The sequence below is a fragment of the Dendrobates tinctorius genome, unplaced genomic scaffold (genome assembly GCF_039654945.1).
Source record: "Dendrobates tinctorius isolate UK_male_01 unplaced genomic scaffold, ASM3965494v1 ptg000015l, whole genome shotgun sequence".
NCBI lineage: Eukaryota > Metazoa > Chordata > Amphibia > Anura > Dendrobatidae > Dendrobates > Dendrobates tinctorius.
The window spans coordinates 53,831,938-53,853,983 of NW_027361683.1; the positions used below are offsets into that span (position 1 = coordinate 53,831,938).

The window sequence follows — 22,046 nt, forward strand, 5'->3', positions numbered from 1 at the left end:
CGGATCCCCAACTCCTTCCACGTCTCTCTCCTTAAGCCAGTTGTCTTGAATCGGTTCCACCCAGCTCCTAACCCTTCTCCTCTACCTGTCTCTTCCAATGATATCTTTGAGGTAAAGGACATTTTGGCCTCGAAAAAAGTTAGGGGTAAAACCTTTTTCCTAATCGATTGGAAGGGTTTCGGTCCCGAGGAGAGATCTTGGGAGCCGCAAGAGAACATCAATGCTCCGCACATTCTTAAGAAGTTTTTAGCCAGACGCAGTGGAGGGGAGGGTAAGAGAGGGGGTACTGTTAGCACCGCTCCCCGGTTGTGCTCACCGCTCCCGCTCCTGGTCCGGCTTCCTCCTCAGTCTCTGCCTTGACGCGCGCCCCCGCTCTGCGCGCTTTCCGGCAGCTGGCCTCCCGACGCCCTCCTCCACTTCCCTCGGCCGCGCGCATGGTACCTCTGCGCACGCGCCGGAGGGTTAGATTGTGCGCCTATAGCCGCCTGTCGGCGTGACCTGCTCGGACCTCCTCCCGACCTATCAGAGCCCTCCACCAGGTATTTCAGGCCGCCCTCCCCTAGTGGAGGCGCCTGACTATTGAGTTATTGTCTCTTGTGTCTAGGCCGTGCTCGCTGCTGTTGCAGCTGCTGTCCTGTTAACCCTCTGTGCTGCCTCTGCCTTTGTGCTGTCTCTGTGCTCCCTGTCCCTGTACTCCCAGTCTCTGTGCTTCCTGCTGTGCCATAGTGTTATCGCTTTGTCTCCTGCTCCTGCCATCTGTTTAACCCTCGGTTTCCTCTCTCCTTTTTAGTTTTGCTTCCACTCCTGCCTCCTGCTGGTTCCGCCGTCCCACCGTCTCCTCCTCGGATCTCCCACCACTCCTCTTCATCGCTCATCCTCTTGAGCCGACCCCTGGTCCTGGCTGCCGTGGCGCTTGAACTCCTCGAGTCTGTTCCCTAACGGTCCCTGTATAGGGGTCGGTCCACTTGGTGCGCTCGCTCGGGGAGGGTTCGGCGTCACGGTCCAGTGGGTCCACGCTCGCTTCCGGCATCCGAGGTGTAACAGAAGTGTAACAGCTTTGTACAGTTCTTGATAAAAAGATTCCAGATATAGCTAATAGGGGCTAATTTATCGGTTGCCAACCTCACAGGGCGAGTTCTCTTTTCATCAAAACGAAGGCACCTCCGAATAACCTCAAATCTATTGAGGGACATAGTAGCTTTGTAGTGTGGATCTGCAAATGGGTCCTAAAATAACTCTCTGATTGGAACATCGTATGATTTTGTCGACCCTGCCAGAAGAGTAAGGCCAATATAAGCATATAGTTCCTTAGTTATATTTTTCCATGTTTTTTTTCCTTCCTGACGCGATACGTTTTCCTTCTACGTTAGTACACAAAACTGCCTCATCTGCAATATCATCCGAAATAAATTTACAGAAAACATCTCTTTTGGACATGAATTGGGGAATTCTGACAGCTCCTTGAGCAACTCTAATAATGTTATGTGATGGGGTGCGTGCAGGAGCCGCAGCAGTACTGTTCCAAAAAATATTCGTTTTAGATGTTCTATTTGAACGTTCTGCTGGATCCACTACTACTTCATCATCTGAAGAATCGCTGGACGATGAAGTTGATACATTAGCTGGTGGCATGTACTCTTCATCAGACAAAGAAATTTCACTTTCTTCATCACTATTGAAAACAATCACCTCGATTTCATGGTCAGTCAATTCCCTGGAATTAGACTGTGCCATTGTAATTTTAGATGTCAGAAACTAAAAAGGAAAAAAAAAAAAAAGATTACAAGCAGGCTTGTGCACTGTAAACAGTATGTGATAAGACTCTTTGTTAGGGTCCCAGCACACCAAGCGATATAAAGCAGGTAAAGTGCAGCCCCCCTCCTCTTACCTCCAACAGATCACTTTCTTGTAGTGCAGTAGAAGCCTCTGGTTTTGGAGCTCAGAAAGTTTCTATTTCCAGACAAAAGAAAGCTGACTTCTTCCTCCAAAGTCTCTCCAGCAATTAGGACAAAAAGACCTGCGATGAGGTCAGAGACACATGACTTTGTGAGGGAGCCTCACTTCCAAGATCACATGACCATGTTGTCATGCAGAACCCACACTCTTTCCAGCAATAGCAGAGTCATAAAAGTTCTTCCCCAGCAACAATACAGACAAAAAGACTGAGTATCACATGTAAACCTAGTACAGGCCTAAAAGGCCCCAGGTGCGTGAATATGGGGTAGTCCCAAAAAAAGGTTGTTATACCGAAATGTCTGTAACATGAAAATATATGAATAACTGGAAATTACTAACAACTATATACCTGAGGATTACCTAGATTTTCAAAATTCTAACTAAAGTACTTTTACAGAAAATAGAAAACAAGTAACCTGGCAGGCCTGCGAGGCCCCAGGTATGCGTTCTAGGGTTAAAAAGCGACGCTGAGGAATAAGTACCTTTAAGTACAACAGTTAAAAAGCGTATCGTAACATTTCAGTGCATAAGTCAGACATGTTAACTTCATATCAGAAGCAACCAAAGTTTTTAACCACACACCATCAAATAATCAAGCCAAATAGATGCAAGGCTGAGCAAATCTACTAGTACAGTATTGGCTCACATAATGAAGAGTCTTTAATAAAATCTGTGCAATTTTGTTATACCAGGACCATAAAAATTTTTTCAATTTTTATTAGTCGTTGACGTGCCAGCTGTCGTATGTTATGACTAACAAATAAATGCTCAGAGATCCTTCAATTAATTCTTTATTTTAAAAGCATCCTTTATATACCCCTTGGACTACACTACGAGAACAGGATAGCTTAAATTTCACAACCACTGTAGAACAGCTGTATGGGAAATAGTTGTCCAGCACACCAGTGTAAAGAGTGACCCTTCTACTCAGTCCCTTTGTTTGTGTTTCTTATACTTTTTCTTCTTTTTCTTTGAGGTCTTTTTGCACTTTTCCGCATGATGTCTCTTCTTCCTAGAAGGCTCAGAGACTGAACTTTCAGAACTGCTGCTTAATGAACTCTCCGTTCTTGAAGATTCCTCTTTTTCCTTCAGACGCATTTTTCTTTTCTTTTCCTAGTGATAAAAAGTAGAACTGATGATACAATAACAATTCTCAATTTATCAACAGCCTAAACTAAGAACTAAAATGTGCATCAAATGACGTCAAGGAACTAAGAGCCAATCATTAAACAAATGGTGACATCCTTTGCTCAGGTAGTTTTTTTTTAGATCATTACACTCGAAAATAAAAATTTGTACCAAGTAGTCCAACTCTCAAAATACACCTTCAATAGTACTATATGCTAAGTGGGGCTAAAATAAGAAATGCAGAACTGTAACCAAAGCTCCAGATGTTGACAGCCTAAATAAGATTTTGCTTAACCACTTAGTGACCAAGCCACATTTTTCCATTGATTGAGAAAGTTTTTTCGTGACACATTATACTTTACGTTAATTGTGAATTTAGGTTGATGTGTTTTGCTTTTATTCATGAAAATTTCAGACATTTGACAATAAAAAAATTAGCAATTTTCAAACTTTGAATGATTGTCCCTCTAATTCAGATACTAAAACCACATAAGAAATAACATTTCCCTCATGTCTGCTTTACATGAGCACCATTTGTAATAGCTTAGTTACTCACCGATAACGGTGTTTCTCGGAACCAATGACAGCACCACGGAGAGAGGGGATCTGCCCTTCAGGGACAGGAACCTACAGATAAAAAGGGTGGTACCTCTCCTCCGCCTTCAGTTGGTTACAGAGCATCAGAGGGTCTCCAGGTTAGTTAGATAACAGAAATATATACACAATATTATAATACTGCTTACTTATCAAAGCACCGTGCCTAAAGAGAAACACTCTACTAACAGTAAAAACGTGCTCACGATACTCGTTAAGGGGAGGGGAATAAGCGGGTGCTGTCATGGGTTCCGAGAAACACCGTTATCGGTGAGTAACTAAGCTATTCTCTCTCACCCATTACAGCACCACGGAGAGAATAACAGAGATTGGTAGCTTAGGGAGGGACCACCGCCTGAAGGACCCTTCTCCCGAAGGTCAGGTCAGATGTAGAGGCTAGATCTAATCTATATAGTGCCTAAAAAAGGTCGAAGGTGATGACCAGGTGGCCGCCTTACAGATTTGTTCTATTAATACCTGATTTTTCAGCCCATGAGGTCGCCATTGCCCTTGTGGAATGAGCTCTCAGCCCCTCTGGGATTGTACTCCCACTGGATGAATATGCCAGGGCAATCGCATCCCTTATCCACCTTGCCAGGGTACTCTTGGATGCTTTCAGCCCCTTCCGAGGACCCTGGAAACACACAAAGAGAGAGCCTTCCTTCCTACACTTTTTGGTGACCTCTAAGTACTGTACTAGGCACCTTTTAACATCTAAAGTGTGGAATTTTTCTTCCCCCTTATTTTTTGGATTTGGGCAGAAGGAAGGAAGGACTACCTCCTGGGACCTGTGGAAATGTGATGATACTTTAGGTATATAGGCTGGGTCAGGTTTTAGGATTACTATCCTCTAGAATTTTTGTAAAATGAGGCCTTGCTGACAAGGCTTGAATATCGCTCACTCTTCGAGCTGATGTTAGTGCCACCAGAAGCACCGTTTTAAGTAATAGGATTTTTAGGGGTGCCGAATGAATTGGTTCAAACGGAGGGCCTGTCAGTGTTGAAAGTACAAGATTCAGGTCCCAAGACAGTAACCTTTGACTGGCTATTGGCCTAGATCTGGTTGCGGCTTTAATAAACCGTGCTACCCAGGGGTCACCTGCCACATCATGGTTATAGAGGGCGCCTAACGCCGCTATTTGTACTTTTAATGTGTTGACCGCCAGACCCTGTTCTAGGCCCTTTTGTAGAAATTCTAGGATCTTATCAATCTGAACCCCGTCCTGAACCTTTGCCCTAGAAGTGGATAGAAAGTTTTTCCATGTTCTGCCGTAAGCTCTCATGGTAACCGGTTTCCTACTTTTTTAGTGTAGGTATCAAGTTCTCTGAAAATCCCCTGTCCCTCATCAGTGCCCTCTCAAATTCCATGCTGTTAAATGGAGGTTCGGTGCTTGAGGATGTAACACTGGGCCCTGCGATAGCAGGTCCGGGAGATCCGGTAGGATCCATGGGTCGGTTACTGAGAGCATTCTTAGCCAGGAAAACCAGGTTCTTTTGGGCCAGAAAGGGGCTATCAGTATCATTCTTGCCCCGTCCTCCCTGACTTTCCTTAGGACCGCTGGAATGAGCATGATTGGGGGAAAGGCATATGTTAGACTCTGTGTCCATGGGATCATAAACGCGTCCAGGGTTAGAGGATTCCCCCTGGGATCTAGGGAGCAGAAGGCGTCTACTTTTTTGTTTTTGAAATCGGCAAACAGATCTATGTCTGGGGTCCCCCACATTTTTACAATCTGCCGAAAAATGGACCGCTTTAGTACCCATTACCCCTGTTGTAATCGGGTGCAGCTCAGAAAGTCTGCCCTTTGATTCTCTGTAGCGCGGATGTGTAGGGCTGTCAGAGATAGCAGGTTTGCCTCTGCCAGTTTGAGGATTTTGGCGGATGTGTCCATTAGGGCTTGGGACCTGGTTCCCCCTGATGGTTTATATAGGCCACTGTGACTCGATTGTCCGAAAGAATGCGGACATGGTGATTTTGGAGCCGGGGTAGGAAGTGTGCCAGGGCATAGCCTACTGCTAAAAGCTCTTTTTGATTTGAGGAGGCTTTTAGTTCTTGATTTCCCCATACGTTCTGAGTCACCTCGTTGTTCATGTGCGCTCCCCATCCCGTGGGACTGGCATCCGTTGTCACTATGTGTGTTATCTTTGTTACCCAGGGGATCCCTTTGGACAGATTTTCCTGGTTTCCCCACCAAGCTAGGGAATGAGTAGTTCTTGAATTTAGGGTAATGCGACCCTCTAGGTGTCCCCCTATTGCTGCCTGGTTGGCCAAAACGTCCCACTGGAGATCTCTCGTGTGTAACTGAGCCCAGTGAACTGCTGGCAGGCAGGCGGATAGGGAACCCAGCAGTGACATAGCCTTCCTTAGTGTCATGGAGGGATTTTGGATTGCTCTTGCTGTAATTTGAGCGATCTTCTCCTTTTTGTGGTCTGGGAGGCGACACTCCTGAATGTTTGAGTCTAGTGTTAGGCCCAAGAATTCTTGTACCCTGTTTGGCTCTAATCTTGATTTTTTTAAGATTTAGAAGCCAGCCTAGGTCTTGTAGAGTGTGCATCACCCTGTCTCTCTGTTCCCTGCATTTTTGAGCCGAGCTGCCTGCTATTAGGAAATCGTCTAGATACGGAATTATTATTATATCTTGTTCCCTTATATGAGCCATCATTTTCGCTACTATTTTGGTGAATACCCGCGGGGCTATCGATATTCCGAACGGCAGGGCTCTGTACTGGAATTCTTTCACCTTGCCCTTTATTGAGACGGCTAACCTCAGATATTTCCTGGAGTCTTTGTGGATAGGGACGTGATAGTAGGCGTCGCTGAGATCCAACACCGTCATGTAGCAGTTTGGGAACAGGACTTTGGTGGTAGACTTGATCGACTCCATTTTGAAGCTCTGATTCTTGACGTATTCGTTTAGCTTTCTCAGATTTATAACTGTACGAAAGGTGCCGTCCGGTTTGGTTACTAAAAAAAGGGGGGAGTAGAACCCTCTGCCCATATGCTGCAGGGGAACCTCCTGGAGGACTCCTTTTTTTACTAGGACCAGGACTTCGCTTTCTAGCGCTTCTTGTTCTCGCGTACTGGATCTCAGCGGCGTTGTTACATATTTTTGAGGCGGGAGAGAGAGAAAGTCTATTCTTAGGCCCTCCTGGATTAGTTTTATTATCCATGGGTTGTTTGAAATTCTCCTCGAGGCTGGAAGGAAAAGGGTTAACCTTCCCCCCACCCTGGGCGCACGGTCACTTGGAGGGCTATTTGTCTCGGGGAGAGCTATTAAAGAAGAAGCCTCTATCTCTTCTTTTGTCATCCCACTTTTGTTCCCTTGGTGGTCTCCTCTGAAAAAACCTCCTATTTCGAAAGGGCCTCTTAAATGCCGCTGGCCCTAAATTTGGAAATCCTTTTTTCTTGTCCCCTGCTTTCTGGAGGATGTCATCTAACGTCTCCCCAAAAAGGAATTTCCCTTCACAGGGGATTGAGCATAATTTCATTTTGGTCTGTAGGTCCCCTGGCCAACTTTTAAGCCATAGTGTCCTTCGGGACGCGTTTGAAAGTGCTGCTGTTTTGGACGATAGCCTGACTGAATCGGCCGATGAGTCTGCTAGGAATGCAGCCGCTCCCCTTATTACTGGGATAGAATCTAAGATTTTATCTCTTGGTGTCCCTTCCCTCAGCTGATTCTCAAGTTGGTCCACCCATACCATTAGGGCTCTTGAGGTACATGTCGCCGCTATCGCTGGCCTGAGGTTACAGCCTGCCGACTCCCAAGCCCCCTTTAGAAAGGTATCCGCCTTTTTATCTAGGGGGTCCCTGAGGGTGCCCATATCCTCAAAGGGAAGGGCAAATTTTTTTGAGGCCTTAGCGACTGCTACATCGAGTTTCAGGGCTCTATCCCAAGACGTGGATGCCTCCTCCTCAAAGGGATATTTTCTTTTAAGGGAAGGGACGGTAGTATTTTTCCTGTCTGGCTTATCCCATTCTCTTTTGATTAGACCCTAGACAATTTCGTTAAGCGGAAATACTCTCCGTTTTTTCTGGCCTAGTCCACCGAACATTATGTCTTGGACTGTTTTATCCGGCCTCGGATCCAATACCCCCCTGGTAGACCTTACAGCTTTCACTAGTTTGTCTACCTCTCCTAGGGGAAAACAATGGCGTCCTTCTGTTTCCTCATCTGAGGAGCGGGATTCTGACGATTTAGACGAGATTTCTCCCGATGTGGAAGAGTCTGACTGGGAGGTTTCTACTGTGTCTTTTTTCCTCGTTTTATCCCTATGTTTAAGGGATTCGAGGGCACTCAACCTCTGATTTAATTGCGGCCCTTAGGTCAGATGCGAAATCCGGAGTCTCCTGACAAACAAATTCTTTTGTGCAGGACTTGCATAGTTTTTTCTCCCATGATACAGGTAGGGGTCTAGTGCAAGTGATTCCCTGTTCTTTTTTGCCTTCTTTCCCTAATAAGGGAGAGGAATTGTATTACAAGGGTGACATTCACGAAGATCACTTACCCCAAAAAGGTGCGCGGCTGCAGCTGCCGGTTCGGGAGACGGAGTCAGGTCCTGTATAGGCTGATCTCCTGGTGGCGTTTTGCTCCATGCCGCTGACGTACTACGCTGGAACGGCCTTCTGTTTCGTTCCTTTTGTCGGTGGTGGTGTTGGTGGTGCTGCTGCTGCTTCAGCTGCTGCCTGGCATGCTGTCCTCCTATCCACCATTATTAGGATCGCTTCTAGCCAGGAGTTTCTGCGCTTCACCCTTTTTTAAGTTGCCGCCTGCGTGACGTCACCGCTCCCATCCTGCATCGCGCTGGTCGGGGAGCGCGCTCCTGGTTCCGGGACCCGGAAGTCGCTCCTCTACTTCTGGGGCAGCGGCCATCTTGGTACTCTCTGTACTATGGCGCTGCCCCGCTCCACCGGGTCCCGATGAGCCCCAAACTCCTTTCCGGAGCGGCGATTCTCTCCCCCCCGCATCGGCCCCAGCGGTGGCGGCTTCGGGCACCGCACCTGCCGCGACAGGGGCCTCCCCGCTGCCGATTACCGGACAGGCCGGCCCCGGCTCCTTGGATACGCAGGTACGCTGTACTGTGGGTCCCTCTGTCAGGGACAGGAACCCAACTGGAGGCGGAGGAGAGGTACCGCCCTTTTTATCTGTAGGTTCCTGTCCCTGAAGGGCGGATCCCCTCTCTCCGTGGTGCTGTCATGGGTGAGAGAGAAAATATCCTTTTGTAAAAATGTCACAGCACAGGATTTATATACTTTTGTGGTCATTAAGTCCACTATCACCTTCTTTTTTTTCTTGACATGCTTATCTGTTTTCTTATCAGCATCCTCATCTTCATCCTCTTCTGGCACTAAACTGTATTTTGTTCCCCCAGGCTGCATGTAACAATCTTTGGCAAAGTGACCTAGAAGAACAGTGCAGTAATTAACAAATATTAGGGAATTTTAAAGATCTTTAGAATATAAATTAAAAAGGAGCCTTTTTTTCAACATTTTTAATTAAAATACATAAAGCATCACCCAACTACAGCTACTACTGACTACCTGTGTCTAGTGAGACATGAAGAAAAGCTGGAAAAATTTCTGAAGTAAAAAAAAAAAAATATTATATATATATATATATATATATATATATATAGTAGCTACCAGACACAGTTAATGGGAGGTATGTATTATAGAGATGGTTGTCATTTATGATGTAGACCTGTAGTATTGCTATAATGCACACAGCACTAAGAGGTTTGTTTGGTGCTTCTGGGCCAGGCTTTATGGGCAGTCAGAGATGGGCGGGTCTGGCTGCTCACATACCCCAACTCTGGGTGTGGTTAAAATGGAGTCCATTGATTGACACATGGTCTGTGTGTGGAGGGAGAAGACTTCCTGTGTATTATCTCCATACTGTGTAAGTATAATGAATGCTATCCAGCCTGTGTGATCACGACTGGCTCTCAAGAGGCTGTCAAAAGAACTGTCTACTTTGTTTTTCCTGCAATGAAGGCTGTTTATTATTTCCTTTGCTTATGGTTGGTTTATGAAGCAGCAATAAACCAGCAGGGACATTTAAACGGAACCGCTTCCTGTTTTGCATCCCGACGCCCCCAAGTGAGTAGCAATACCACAATACTCATTTATAAAGCCAATACCTGGCTAATTTAGTAATGAAAGCTCTGGACCTTTAAGAGAGGAAGACAACCCCTGAGCCATTTAAGGACTGAGCCATTTTTTATGTTAATGACCGAACCTCATTTTCAAAATCTGACCAGTGTCTTTTTAGCAGTAATAACAACCATTTCCTGCCTGTTGGTAAGAATTAGGTCCAAGATTGCCGATCCTCTTGTTCTCTCTTCCAACTTTTGAAATATAAAGTTGTCAGTGAGAGAAGATAAGAATTTTCTGGACACATTACTTTTGCCTGAGAGAAATTCCAAACAAATATCTGGATAGTTAAAATGACCCATGATCACTATGTCATACTTTTTTGAGAACAAAGACATCTAATATACAAAGAGTTCATCCATATCTTTAGTCTGTCCAGGTGTCCCATTGTAAAACACCTACAATAGTGTCTTTTCTGTTCTTCTCTCCTTGAATTCTTACCCAAACAGTTTCTACAGAGCTACCATACTCTGAAGCTTGGATCTATGTGGAGATATACACTTTCCTAACATACAATGCAATACCTCCCCTCCTCCTACCTCTCGTTAAGCATGCTTCTTATAAATAAGTTGTATCCTGCAAGGTTTGTATTCCAATCGTGTATCACCTCACCAAGTTTCAGTGATGCCTTTGACATATCTCTTCCTGTGTTAGCATCTCCAATTATCCTTGTTTGTTTCCCATGTACTGTGCATTTGTATAGACACATTTTAGTTTGCAGTTGGTTTCTCTTGCTCCTATTTTCATTCAGTGTTGTCTTTGTTTTTATTTTCCACTTCTAATAGCAGGATTCTCAAAAGAACTAATTAGCTGCATACTTTTTCCTGGTCATATATTTCACATCTCATAATGCTCCAGTCTGAAGCTCTCCTACAGAGAATTGATGAGAAGACTACCTGCACTCACAGTTCTTTCACTTTAAAGCATATGTCTTTAAAGTCTCCAGTAGTCTCTAGCCACTGAAGAAATATCTAATCTTCCTTCTAAATACCCTTTCAGCACTTTATCAGGATCTCCTACTGAAACTGTCTGCTATGAAATTGAGCCCACAGTACCTCATGGTAGGGTAATTTATTGCTTCTGATACCAGGCATAATACCTTTCCTTTCTTCTCTTTTTGTAGATAACAGCTCTGACCTAACCAGTCTAAGAGAAGGCTCAATATGGCCTTAACTCTTGAAGGAACTGGTCTTGAATTTTTCAGGTTCAGGAACCAGCCTATTTCCGCCAGGGTAGCTCTGACCCCTGTTATCTGTAAGTTGCAATGTTCTATTGATCTGCGTTATGTATGAAAATCATCCAGGTATGGAATAGCTAGAGTATTATATTCACGAGGGTGGGCTGTCATTTCTGCTATAATTTTCATAAAGACCCTCGGGGTCATAGACAGACCGAAGGGCAGAGCCCTGAACTGAAAATACCTGACAAATTTGTTTATGGATAGGACCACTCTTAGGAACCTTTGGTAATTTGTATGAATTGGAACATGGTAGTATGTGTCCTTTGGGTCCTGCTTGGAAATAAGTTTTATATTCAATTTTATTTACTCCATCTTGAAAGGCTGATATTTCAGGAATTCCTTTAGATTCTTCAAATTGATTATGGTCCTGAAGGTGCCGTTTGGCTTCTTCTATGAGAACCTGTTTTTGAACAAAATCCAGAACTTCTGATTCCAGGGCTAACTCTTGCCCCAGAGACATCTGGGGAGTTATGAGAACCTGTTTTTGAACAAAATGCAGAACTTCTGATTCCAGGGCTAACTGTTGCCCCAGAGACCTCTGTAAAGTTGTTGCCGCAAAGGTCTGCTTAGGAACAGTCTGAAAATCCAATCTCAGTTCAGAATCCACTTTATCAAGAATCCAGCCATTCGTTGAGATTTTTGGCCAGGCAGGGAAGAAGAGATGAAACTAAAATTGAACTTTTGGGGCATAATGACCATCGTTATGTTTGGAGGAAAAAGGGAGAAGCTTTGAAGAATAAGAACACCATCCCAACTGTGAAACACGGGGGGGTGGCAGCATCATGTTGTGGGGTTGTTTTGCTGCAGGAGGGACTGGTGCACTTCACAAAATATATGGCATCAGGAGAAAAGAAGATTATGTGGCAATACTGAAGGCAACATCTCAAGACATCAGCCTGGAAGTTAAAGCTTGGGCGGAAATGGGTCTTCCAAATGGACAATGACCCGAAGCATACTGCCAAAATGGTAACAAAGTGGCTTAAGGATAACAAAGTCAATGTTTTGGCATGGCCATCACAAAGCCCTGATCTCAATCCTATTGAAAATTTATAAAAATTGAGATAAAAAGGCCTTAAAACATTCCCTCTCATTATTCTGGCATTTGGCAAATATTAATAATTAAGGAAATATTAATTGATCTAAAACGGGAAAGGTTTATTCTGCTTTCATTGTGAAGCAACAACAAAAAAAGCGGTCTATAGGAGCGCTAAGGGAGAGGCAGAAACCAAAAAAAAAGGGTAAAAAACTCAGCTTTAATTCTTCCTCCAATACCCACAACGCATTTCTAAGGTCACAGCCGTCTTCCTCAGGTGGGATAACCTGCATTTGCTGGGCGGTGCTGGGACGCTCCGGGATCCTAGGTGTTCACTTACGGCTGGGATCGGTCTCAACTTCACATCCGGAAGCCGGTGAGAGATGGACTGACCAGGAGAGCGGAGGTTGCTGACAGCCACGTACAGTGCCCTTCTGGGTTGCGAGGACACGCTCCCCAACTATCATTCACGTTCACACCGTGGTTGTGCAAGGGTGGCACAACCCTGTAAGGTGAGCACCCTGTCGTTTCAGTTAGGGAACTAATTTAAACACAGGTACACTCATTGCGCCTCTCTTTGCATTTTATTTTTCATATTCTGCTTTCATGTCAGATATTGAGAAAAACATGCATATGTGTCTTTTTATATAGTGTATATAAACTTCTAGCTTCAACTGTAGTTAGAAAAGGATCTAGCCACATGCTTACACCTCTTAAAGAAACCAGTTTTGGTAACGGATCAGGCGGTGCAGCTGTCCCCCCTCCCCCCCAGAGAGGCGTTATACTTACAGTTGTGGCCAAAAGTATTGACACCCCTGCAATTTTGTCAGATAATACTCAGTTTCTTCCTGAAAATGATTGCAGACACAAATTCTTTGGTATTATTATCTTAATTTGTCTTAAATGAAAAAACACAAAAGAGAATGAAGCAAAAAGCAAAACATTGATCATTTCACACAAAACTCCAAAAATGGGCCAGACAAAACAATTGGCACCCTCAGCCTAATACTTGGTTGCACAACCTTTAGCCAAAATAACTGCGACCAACCGCTTCCGGTAACCATCAATGAGTTCCTTACAATGCTCTGCTGGAATTTTAGACCATTCTTCTTTGGCAAACTGCTCCAGGTCCCTGATATTTGAAGGGTGCCTTCTCCAAACTGCCACTTTTAGATCTCTCCACAGGTGTTCTATGGGATTCAGGTCTGGACTCATTGCTGGCCACCTTAGAAGTCTCCAGTGCTTTCTCTCAAACCATTTTCTAGTGCTTTTTGAAGTGTTTTGGGTCATTGTCCTGCTGGAAGACCCATGACCTCTGAGGGAGACACAGCTTTCTCACACTGGGCCCTACATTATGCTGCAAAATTTGCTGGCAGTCTTCAGACTTCATAATGCCATGCACACGGTCAAGCAGTCCAGTGCCAGAGGCAGAAAAGCAACCCCAAAACATCAGGGAACCTCCGCCATGTTTGACTGTAGGGACCGTGTTTTTTCTTTGAATGTCTATTTTTTTCTCCTGTAAACTCTATGTTGATGCCTTTGCCCAAAAAGCTCTACTTTTGTCTCATCTGACCAGAGAACATTCTTCCAAAACGTTTTAGGCTTTTTCAGGTAAGTTTTGGCAAACTCCAGCCTGGCTTTTTTATGTCTCGGGGTAAGAAGTGGGGTCTTCCTAGGTCTCCTACCATACCGTCCCTTTTCATTCAGACGCCGATGGATAGTACGGGTTGACACTGTTGTACCCTCGGACTGCAGGGCAGCTTGAACTTGTTTGAATGTTAGTTGAGGTTCTTTATCCAACATCCGCACAATCTTGCGTTGAAATCTCTTGTCAATTTTTCTTTTCCGCCCACATCTAGGGAGGTTAGCCACAGTGCCATGGGCTTTAAACTTCTTGATGACACTGTGCACGGTAGACACAGGAACATTCAGGTCTTTGGAGATGGACTTGTAGCCTTGAGATTGCTCATGCTTCCTCACAATTTGGTTTCTCAAGTCCTCAGACAGTTCTTTGGTCTTCTTTCTTTTCTCCATGCTCAATGTGGTACACACAAGGACACAGGACAGAGGTTGAGTCAACTTTAATCCATGTCAACTGGCTGCAAGTGTGATTTAGTTATTGCCAACACCTGTTAAGTGCCACAGGTAAGTTACAGGTGCTGTTAATTACACAAATTAGAGAAGCAACACATGATTTTTCGAACAGTGCCAATACTTTTGTCCACCCTCTTTTTTATGTTTGGTGTGGAATTATATCCAATTTGGCTTTAGGACAATTCTTTTTGTGTTTTTTCATTTAAGACAAATTAAATGAAGATAATACCAATGAATTTGTGTTTGCAATCATTTTCAGGAAGAAACTGAGTATTATCTGACAAAATTGCAGGGGTGTCAATACTTTTGGCCACAACTGTAACTGTCCTGAAGCTCTGAATCCCTTTATATTCTGCTCTATGCAACCGTGACTATGTGGGGCAGCAGGCAAGATGTAGTTGGCTTCGGTCCTCCGCCTCAGTAACTGAATCAACTGTGTCTAGGTACCTTAGTCCAGCCACACGGACGTGAGAGGATACAGACTGAACAATGACCGCCTGTACTCTCCGTCGCTACGTGCGTGAAACAGTGCACAATTATAATCTATTGCCCTGAGACATCCATCTGGTTAGAACTTAAACTAAGGCAGGTCTGAGACAGACCATGCCTCCAACAGACACTACACTAAACTGATGAATCCTGTTCAAGCAGGAGAGGTATAGTTTGCTGGTGAAAAGCAGCCAAAAATTGCAAAAATAGTTTCAGCCTCTAAGTGGCAGAAGATTATCCCATGGTTCTGTGTTCACCAAACAGATAAACAGTTATGACTACTAAACCTAGACAAAAACAATGAGCAAATACTCTACAGTAAGTAGGTAAATAGTAATAGTACATGTAAATAACAGAGGGTACTTAGGTAAAACTATTTTAATTTAAATAAAAAAAAACATAAAAACCCATCTCATCGCGATAAGGTCTACCCAATCAGGATGATCTGTAACTGTAGTATTTCTCCTATTATGTGCCAGCAGGCCTCAAAATAGATGTGAGGCAGAGCAGGACCCAGGCCTGACAGTATCATATCTGCCTGTGGAGAGCTACATAGACAAGATGCACAGCCCAAAAGTATATGTGCAAAGTACTAAACAAAATCAAAGAAATGGGTCGGCACACCTGTTGGAAGAAGTGCAACATGCAGTATGTAGATGCACATTCACACTGCAGCTATTAACAGACAGAACCAAGATAAAAATAATGAGTGATCTGGCACTAATGTTTTATTAACTCAGTAAGAGTTCAGAAGTCAATATTTTGTGGAATAACCATGATTTTTAATCACAGCTTTCATGCGTCTTGGTATGCTTTTCAACAGTTTTTCACACTGCATTTGGGTGACCTTATGCCACTCCTGGTACAAAAATGTAAGCAGTTCTTCTTTGTTTGATGGCTTGTGACTATCCATATTCCTCTTGATCACATTCCAGAGATTTTCAATGGTGTTCAGGTCTGGAGAATGGGTTGCCCATGACAGGGTTTTGATGTGGAGATCCTTCATCCACACATTGATTGGTCAATCAATGTGTGGCATGGCGCATTGTCCTGCTGGAAAAACATTCCTCAGAGTTGGGTAACTCTGCCTTAGCAGAAGGAAGCAACTGTTTTTCCAGGATAATCTTGCATGTGGCTTGATTCATACATCCTTCGCAAAGTTTAACCTGCCCAATCCCAGCCTTGATGAAGCATCCCCAGATCATCACCGATCCTCCACCAAATTTCACAGTGGGTGCAAGACACTGTGGCTTGTATGCCTCTCTAGGTCTCCGTCTAACCATTAGACGACCAGGTGTTGGGCAAAGATGAAAATTAGACTCATCAGAAAAGATTACCTTACTCCAGTCCTCTATGGTCCAATCCTTATGGTCTTTGGCAAACTTCAGCCTGGCTCTCCTTTGCTTTTCATTGTTGAAAGGCTTTTTTTCTAGCTTTACATGGCTTGAGCTCTGCCTCTAGAAGCCTGTTACGAACTGTTCTTGCTGTGCACTTCATCCCAGCTGCTATTTGCCATTGTTTTAGTAGGTCAGTTGATGTCATCCAGTGGTTGCTGGAATAAGATGATCATCATCTCGGTCAGTGGAGAGGCTTTTTCGCCCTCTGCCAGTCTGTATATTTGTTGTCCCAAAAGTCTGCTGCTTGACCTTGTTGTAATGGACTGACATCTTAGAAATTTTAAGGATGGAGGCAACATGTATCCCTCTGCTAGTAAAGCTAGAATTGAGCCCTTCTTTTCCTCACTGAAGACTTTTCTTTTCAACTCCTTTGACATGGTTAAAAGTTATTTTTTCATTCCTGTTACTTTTGGGATATTACTAGCACTTGTTTTGCCATCCAGATTTTCCTATTGCAAGAGGATTGTGAACACCACTGAAGGTTTATTTATACTAGAATGAGGTGTACTATGGTTGGAATTCAACTGACAATGGAATGGAATGGCTGTCAGACAGGTAGAGAAGCGGATTTTTATAAAATTGTGCAGTGGTCCCTTAATTTTTGCCAGAGCTGTATATGTAAGTTTGTGTGTATGTATAATACACACACACACAACATACATATACATATATATATACATATATATATATATATATACACACACACACACACACACGGTGTGTATGTGTATTATATACATACACATACATACATATACACACATATATATATATACATACATGTACATATATATATATATATATATATATATATATATATATATATATATATATATATATATACACACACACACACATACAGTTAGGTCCATAATTATTTGGACAGAGACATTTTTCTAATTTTGGTTCTAGACATTACCACAATGAATTTTAAACAAAACATTTCAGATGCAGTTGAAGTTCAGACTTTTAGCTTTCATTTGAGGGTATCCACATTAAAATTGGATGAAGGGTTTAGGAGCTTCAGCTCCTTAACATGTGCCACCCTGTTTTTAAAGGGACCAAAAGTAATTGGACAATCGACTCCAAGACTATTTCATGGACAGGTGTGGGCAATCCCTTCGTTATGTCATTCTCAATTAACCAGATAAAAGGCCTGGGAGTTGATTTGAGGTGTGGTGCTTGCATTTGGAAGGTTTTGCTGTGAAGGAAACAAGCGGTCAAAGGAGCTCTCCATGCAGGTGAAACAAGCCATCCTTAAGCTGCAAAAACAGAAAAAACCCATCCGAGAAATTGCTACAACATTAGGAGTGGCAAAATCTACAGTTTGGTACATCCCGAGAAAGAAAGAAAGCACTGGCGAACTCATCAATGCAAAAAGACCTGGGCGCCCACGGAAGACAACAGTGGTGGATGATCGCAGAATAATCTCCATGGTGAAGAGAAACCACTTCACAACAGCCAACCAAGTGAACAACACTCTCCAGGAGGTAGGCGTATCAATATCCAAATCTACCATATAGAGAAGACTGCATGAAAGTAAATACAGAGAGTTCACTGCACGGTGCAAGCCACTCATAGGCATCGAGAATAAAAAGGCTAGACTGGACTTTACTAAAAAAAAGATCTAAAAAAGCCAGCACAGTTCTGGAAGAACATTCTTTGGACAGAGGAAACCAAGATCAACCCCTACCAGAATGATAAAAGAGAAAAGTATGGCGAAGGCTTGGTACAGCTCATGATCCAAAGCATACCACATCATCTGTAAAACATGGCGGAGGCAGTGTGATGGCTTGGACATGCATGGCTGCCAGTGGCACTGGGTCACTAGTGTTTATTGATGTGACACAGGACAGAAGCAGCCGAATGAATTCTGAGATATTCAGAGCCATACTGTGTGCTCAGATCCAGCCAAATGCAGCCAAACCGATTGGTCGTCGTTTCATACTACAGATGGACAATGACCCAAAACATAAAGCCAAAGCAACCCAGGAGTTAATTAAAGCAAAGAAGTGGAATATTCTTGAATGGCCAAGTCAGTCACCTGATCTCAACCCAATTGAGCATGCATTTCACTTGTTAAAGACTAAACTTCAGACACAAACAAACAGCAACTGAAAACCACCGCAGTGAAGGCCTGGCAGAGCATCAAAAAGGAGGAAACACAGCGTCTGGTGATATCCATGAGTTCAAGACTTCAGGCAGTCATTGCCAACAAAAGGTTTTCAACTAAGTACTAGAAATGAACATTTTATTTACAATTATTTAATCTGTCCAATTACTTCTGGTCCCTTTAAAAACAAGGTGGCACATATAAAGGAGCTGAAACTCCTAAACCCTAAATCCAATTTTAATGTGGATACCCTCAAATGAAAGCTGAAAGTCTGAACTTGAACTGCATCTGAATTGTTTTGTATAAAATTCATTGTGGTAATGTCTAGAACTAAAATTAGAAAAGTGTCGTCTCTGTCCAAATATATATGGACCGAACTGTAATATATATATATTAGTGCATGACTAACCTTTACAGCCGCACTTCTTACACACAGTGTTCAACACTGCCTCCAGTGTAATTTTCTGTTTGCTGTAGTCTCTAAACTCTCGTCTTTTTCTCTCATCCTGCCTGAATAGAGAAAATGATGTTAAAGGGAACAACACCTGTAAAAAGTGAAAGATTTCTGGCTTTGACATCACTTACTCCAGCACCACATTATTGGTGTCTAAATCTTTTCCAGTTCCTTGGTGCACAACTTTCATCGATAACGAGATTTTTTGCTTCCCATCCTTTACCTGAAACAAGAATACAAACATTTGTTACTGGGAAACACTACAAACCCCATAATTTACCAATTGAGACTGGTTCCTTTTCTGCTGCAGCTACGTACCGATCCCGCCCTCCCAGCTTACTACTTGTCGGTTGTACTCCTGATGCAATGATAGCTCTGACTAGCTGCATTGTGCCACTGGTTACCTGTGCCATTTCCAATGATTCAGGTAAAGGCTCTGTAACTAGAGATGAGTGAATATTTCAAGGTTCGAATATTCGCCAAACATAACCGAACGCCATTCAGCTCAATAGGAGGCAAAAAACAAACGCATGCACACCACCTTATAACAGCCCCAAGCACATAAATGAAGATGGCTTTAAGGTGCAATGATACACTGCGCTGCTGTAGGTATAATTCAAGGAAATTTATTGGTGCCTACGCATTTCCTGAGCTGTCCCAGCTCACTTCATCAGGGCATCGATGCCCTGATGAAGTGAGCTGGGACAGCTCAGGAAACGCGTAGGCACCAATAAATTTCCTTGAATTATACCTACAGCAGCGCAGTATATTATTGCACTTACAAGTCCTTGGACCCTGTGCAGACTGCAGCAGCTGTTTCATGCATTTGTAGGTGTTGTGACCGAAGTTTCACAACCCTATCAGGTGAGTCTCTCCTTGCCTCACCATTACTATTGTGTTTTAAAGGTTTCACACAGTGGATGCGCCCTGATTTGTTTCTTTGACCAAGCACATAAAATGAGGGACAGACACCAGGAAAGTGGCCTCAATTCACCCATAGTACAAATTGCAGCATGGAACTGCAGCAATCAGCCAGGCATGCGGTATCGGGGTCTGGGACAGCATTTACAGCTTTCAATTGAACGTCACAGTAAGACAAGGTGGGTGAGGGATCAGTGAAGGCCTTCTTTGCTGGCAGCCATGATACCACATGCAACACCTCTACCTGTTTTCATGCTGAGCCACACTTAGATGGCACAAATATCAGTTTTGTAGACTACCATTGTCAGAAAAATTTAACAATAGTAACAAGCATAGTTGAGTCCAAGGAAGTGAAGGCCTGACGATCTCAGAGGCCTACTGCTACAGGCAACACGCATGAAGGAGACCCAACCAGGAGTGTTCACATTTCCAAAAATTACTGGCAGACAACACAAAAGTGGTATCAATTTTACCACACGACAGGTCTTCCACTACACCCAATCCAACAGATGAACACCCATCCAGGAGTATTCACATTTTAAAAAATGAGGGCCTGACACCACCGTGGAATAACTGTCACGAAAATAGAAATAGTATAATTGGAACCGAGATGTCTTCCGCTACAGCTAACATCAGCAGCCACAGCAGGCACAGAAGCCACACTAAAGATATCACAGGGTAAATTTACGTGACATTAATGCAGCACACTAAAAAATGCAGTATCACTTAGTCTGTACAGTCTGCGATTGAGGTGCAAAAGTCCTTGGAGATCCATGACTTGTTCATCTTGATGAAAGTTAGGCGGTCTACACTTTCAAAAGACATCCGTCTGCACTTATCCGTCAGGATACCACCAGCAGCGCTGAAGACACGTTCTGAGAGAACGCTGGCTGCCGGGCACAATAAAACCTCCAAGGCGTGTGAGACCACTCATCCATTTTGGAAAACCAAAATCTGAAAGGGACCAAACCCTCCCTGATGGTATTTATATTCAGTGCTAGACACTCCTGCATCATCCTCTCCATTCGTTCACCACGTGTAAGACTTGGACTCTGTTGTGCTGGTGCACGAGTTGGTCTAAAAAAAAAAAAGCGTCAAAGGACTCACAGAAATTGCTTCTTCCACTTCCACCACTGCTGCTGCAGATGTTTTGGTGCTGATGAATTGACGTGGCGGAGGTTGGAAGTCTAGAGCTGCAATGTGAACTGTGTGCTTCACTGCTGTCTTGGGGAAAAGCTCTCTTAAGGTTGTGTAAAAGCATGTTTCAATACTCCAGCATTCATGGGTCCCTTTCTAGGGCAGGAATCATCTGGCAAAATTTGGTTTTATAACGTGGATCTAATAAAGTGGCAACCCAGTAGTCAGCATTATTCCTAATCATAACTATACGGGGATCAAGTTGCAGATCATGCAGCAAAAAGGCACTCATATGTCAGGCTCTACCATGAGGTCCAAGCCCATGCTGTGTTGGTGGCTGGGTAACAACGGGGCTTGTTTCCTCTGTCCACTCCCGCCAACCACGGACAACAGAGAGGGGAGGATTATCCTCTTCATCTGACAGCTGATCGCCCATCACCTCTTCCTCCTCCATTTGTTCCTCAGATCTTGCACCTTCGATAACAGTTTGTCTGTTATCACCAGACGCCCGGGATTGCAGTAATCCAACCTCCCTTGGCACCCGACTGTGTGACAACAGTCTTGAACTTTGAGACAATGTTATCCCTTCGGCATCGTCCTCTGCATCCTCTCTTCTTCTGGGACCACCATCTCCTCCCGCAGGCTATACAAAGTCTGCTCCAGCAAATAGATGACCAGAATAGTGATGCTGATGACGGCAGCATCAGCGTTAACCATCTTAGTAACCATTTTGAAACTGTGCAGAGTAGTGCAGAGGTCCTTAATCTGTGCCCACTCTGTAAACGTGATATGCGCTCCGTCCGTACTGCGTTGGCTCCAAATATACAACATGACACAATGCGTCAAGGCTCGTTGCTGCTGCCACAGTTGCTGCAACATGTGCAGAGTGGAATTCGACCGTGTCGGCACTAAGCCTATCAACCTGTTAACTGGCATGGACAAAGACCTCTGTATCGATGCAAGTCGATGACCAGAGGGGTACGAACCACTGAAATGAGCACACAGCTTATATGCTTTATGGAGCAGCTCACTCAGGTCAGGATAGTGGCAGAGAAAATGCTGTACCACCAGGTTGAGGACGTGAGCCATGCAAGGCACGTGTGTGAGCTTGCCTTACCGTAGGGCCGCCACCAGGTTTGCATCGTTATCGGACACGGCCGTCCCTGGATACAGGTTCAGCGGAGACAGTCAATGAACAAACTCAGCCTGGAGAGCTGTCCACAACTCTTCAGCTGTATGACTAAAATCTCCAAGGCACATCAATTTTAATACTGCCTGATTGCGGTGAGCCCTAGCTGTGCAGTACGGAGGTAGTGGGGATTTGCTCTGCACTGTTGAA

At 44.0% G+C, this 22,046-nt stretch overlaps 1 protein-coding gene across 2 annotated transcripts in view; it reads right to left on the reverse strand.

Annotated features, from left to right (window-relative positions):
• Positions 1-2,731: 2,731 nt before the first annotated feature.
• The window catches only part of ZCCHC17 (zinc finger CCHC-type containing 17), a 105,247-nt gene continuing 85,932 nt past the window's right edge, over positions 2,732-22,046 (reverse strand). For both annotated transcript variants that reach the window (XM_073564342.1, XM_073564352.1), the window contains exons 5-8: positions 18,781-18,872; positions 18,605-18,705; positions 8,957-9,078; positions 2,732-3,069 (exon numbers count right to left, since the gene is read on the reverse strand). In XM_073564342.1, coding sequence (XP_073420443.1) covers positions 2,884-3,069; positions 8,957-9,078; positions 18,605-18,705; positions 18,781-18,872 — 501 coding nt within the window. In that variant the 3' untranslated portion in view covers positions 2,732-2,883. The remainder of the gene's footprint in view (positions 3,070-8,956; positions 9,079-18,604; positions 18,706-18,780; positions 18,873-22,046) is intronic.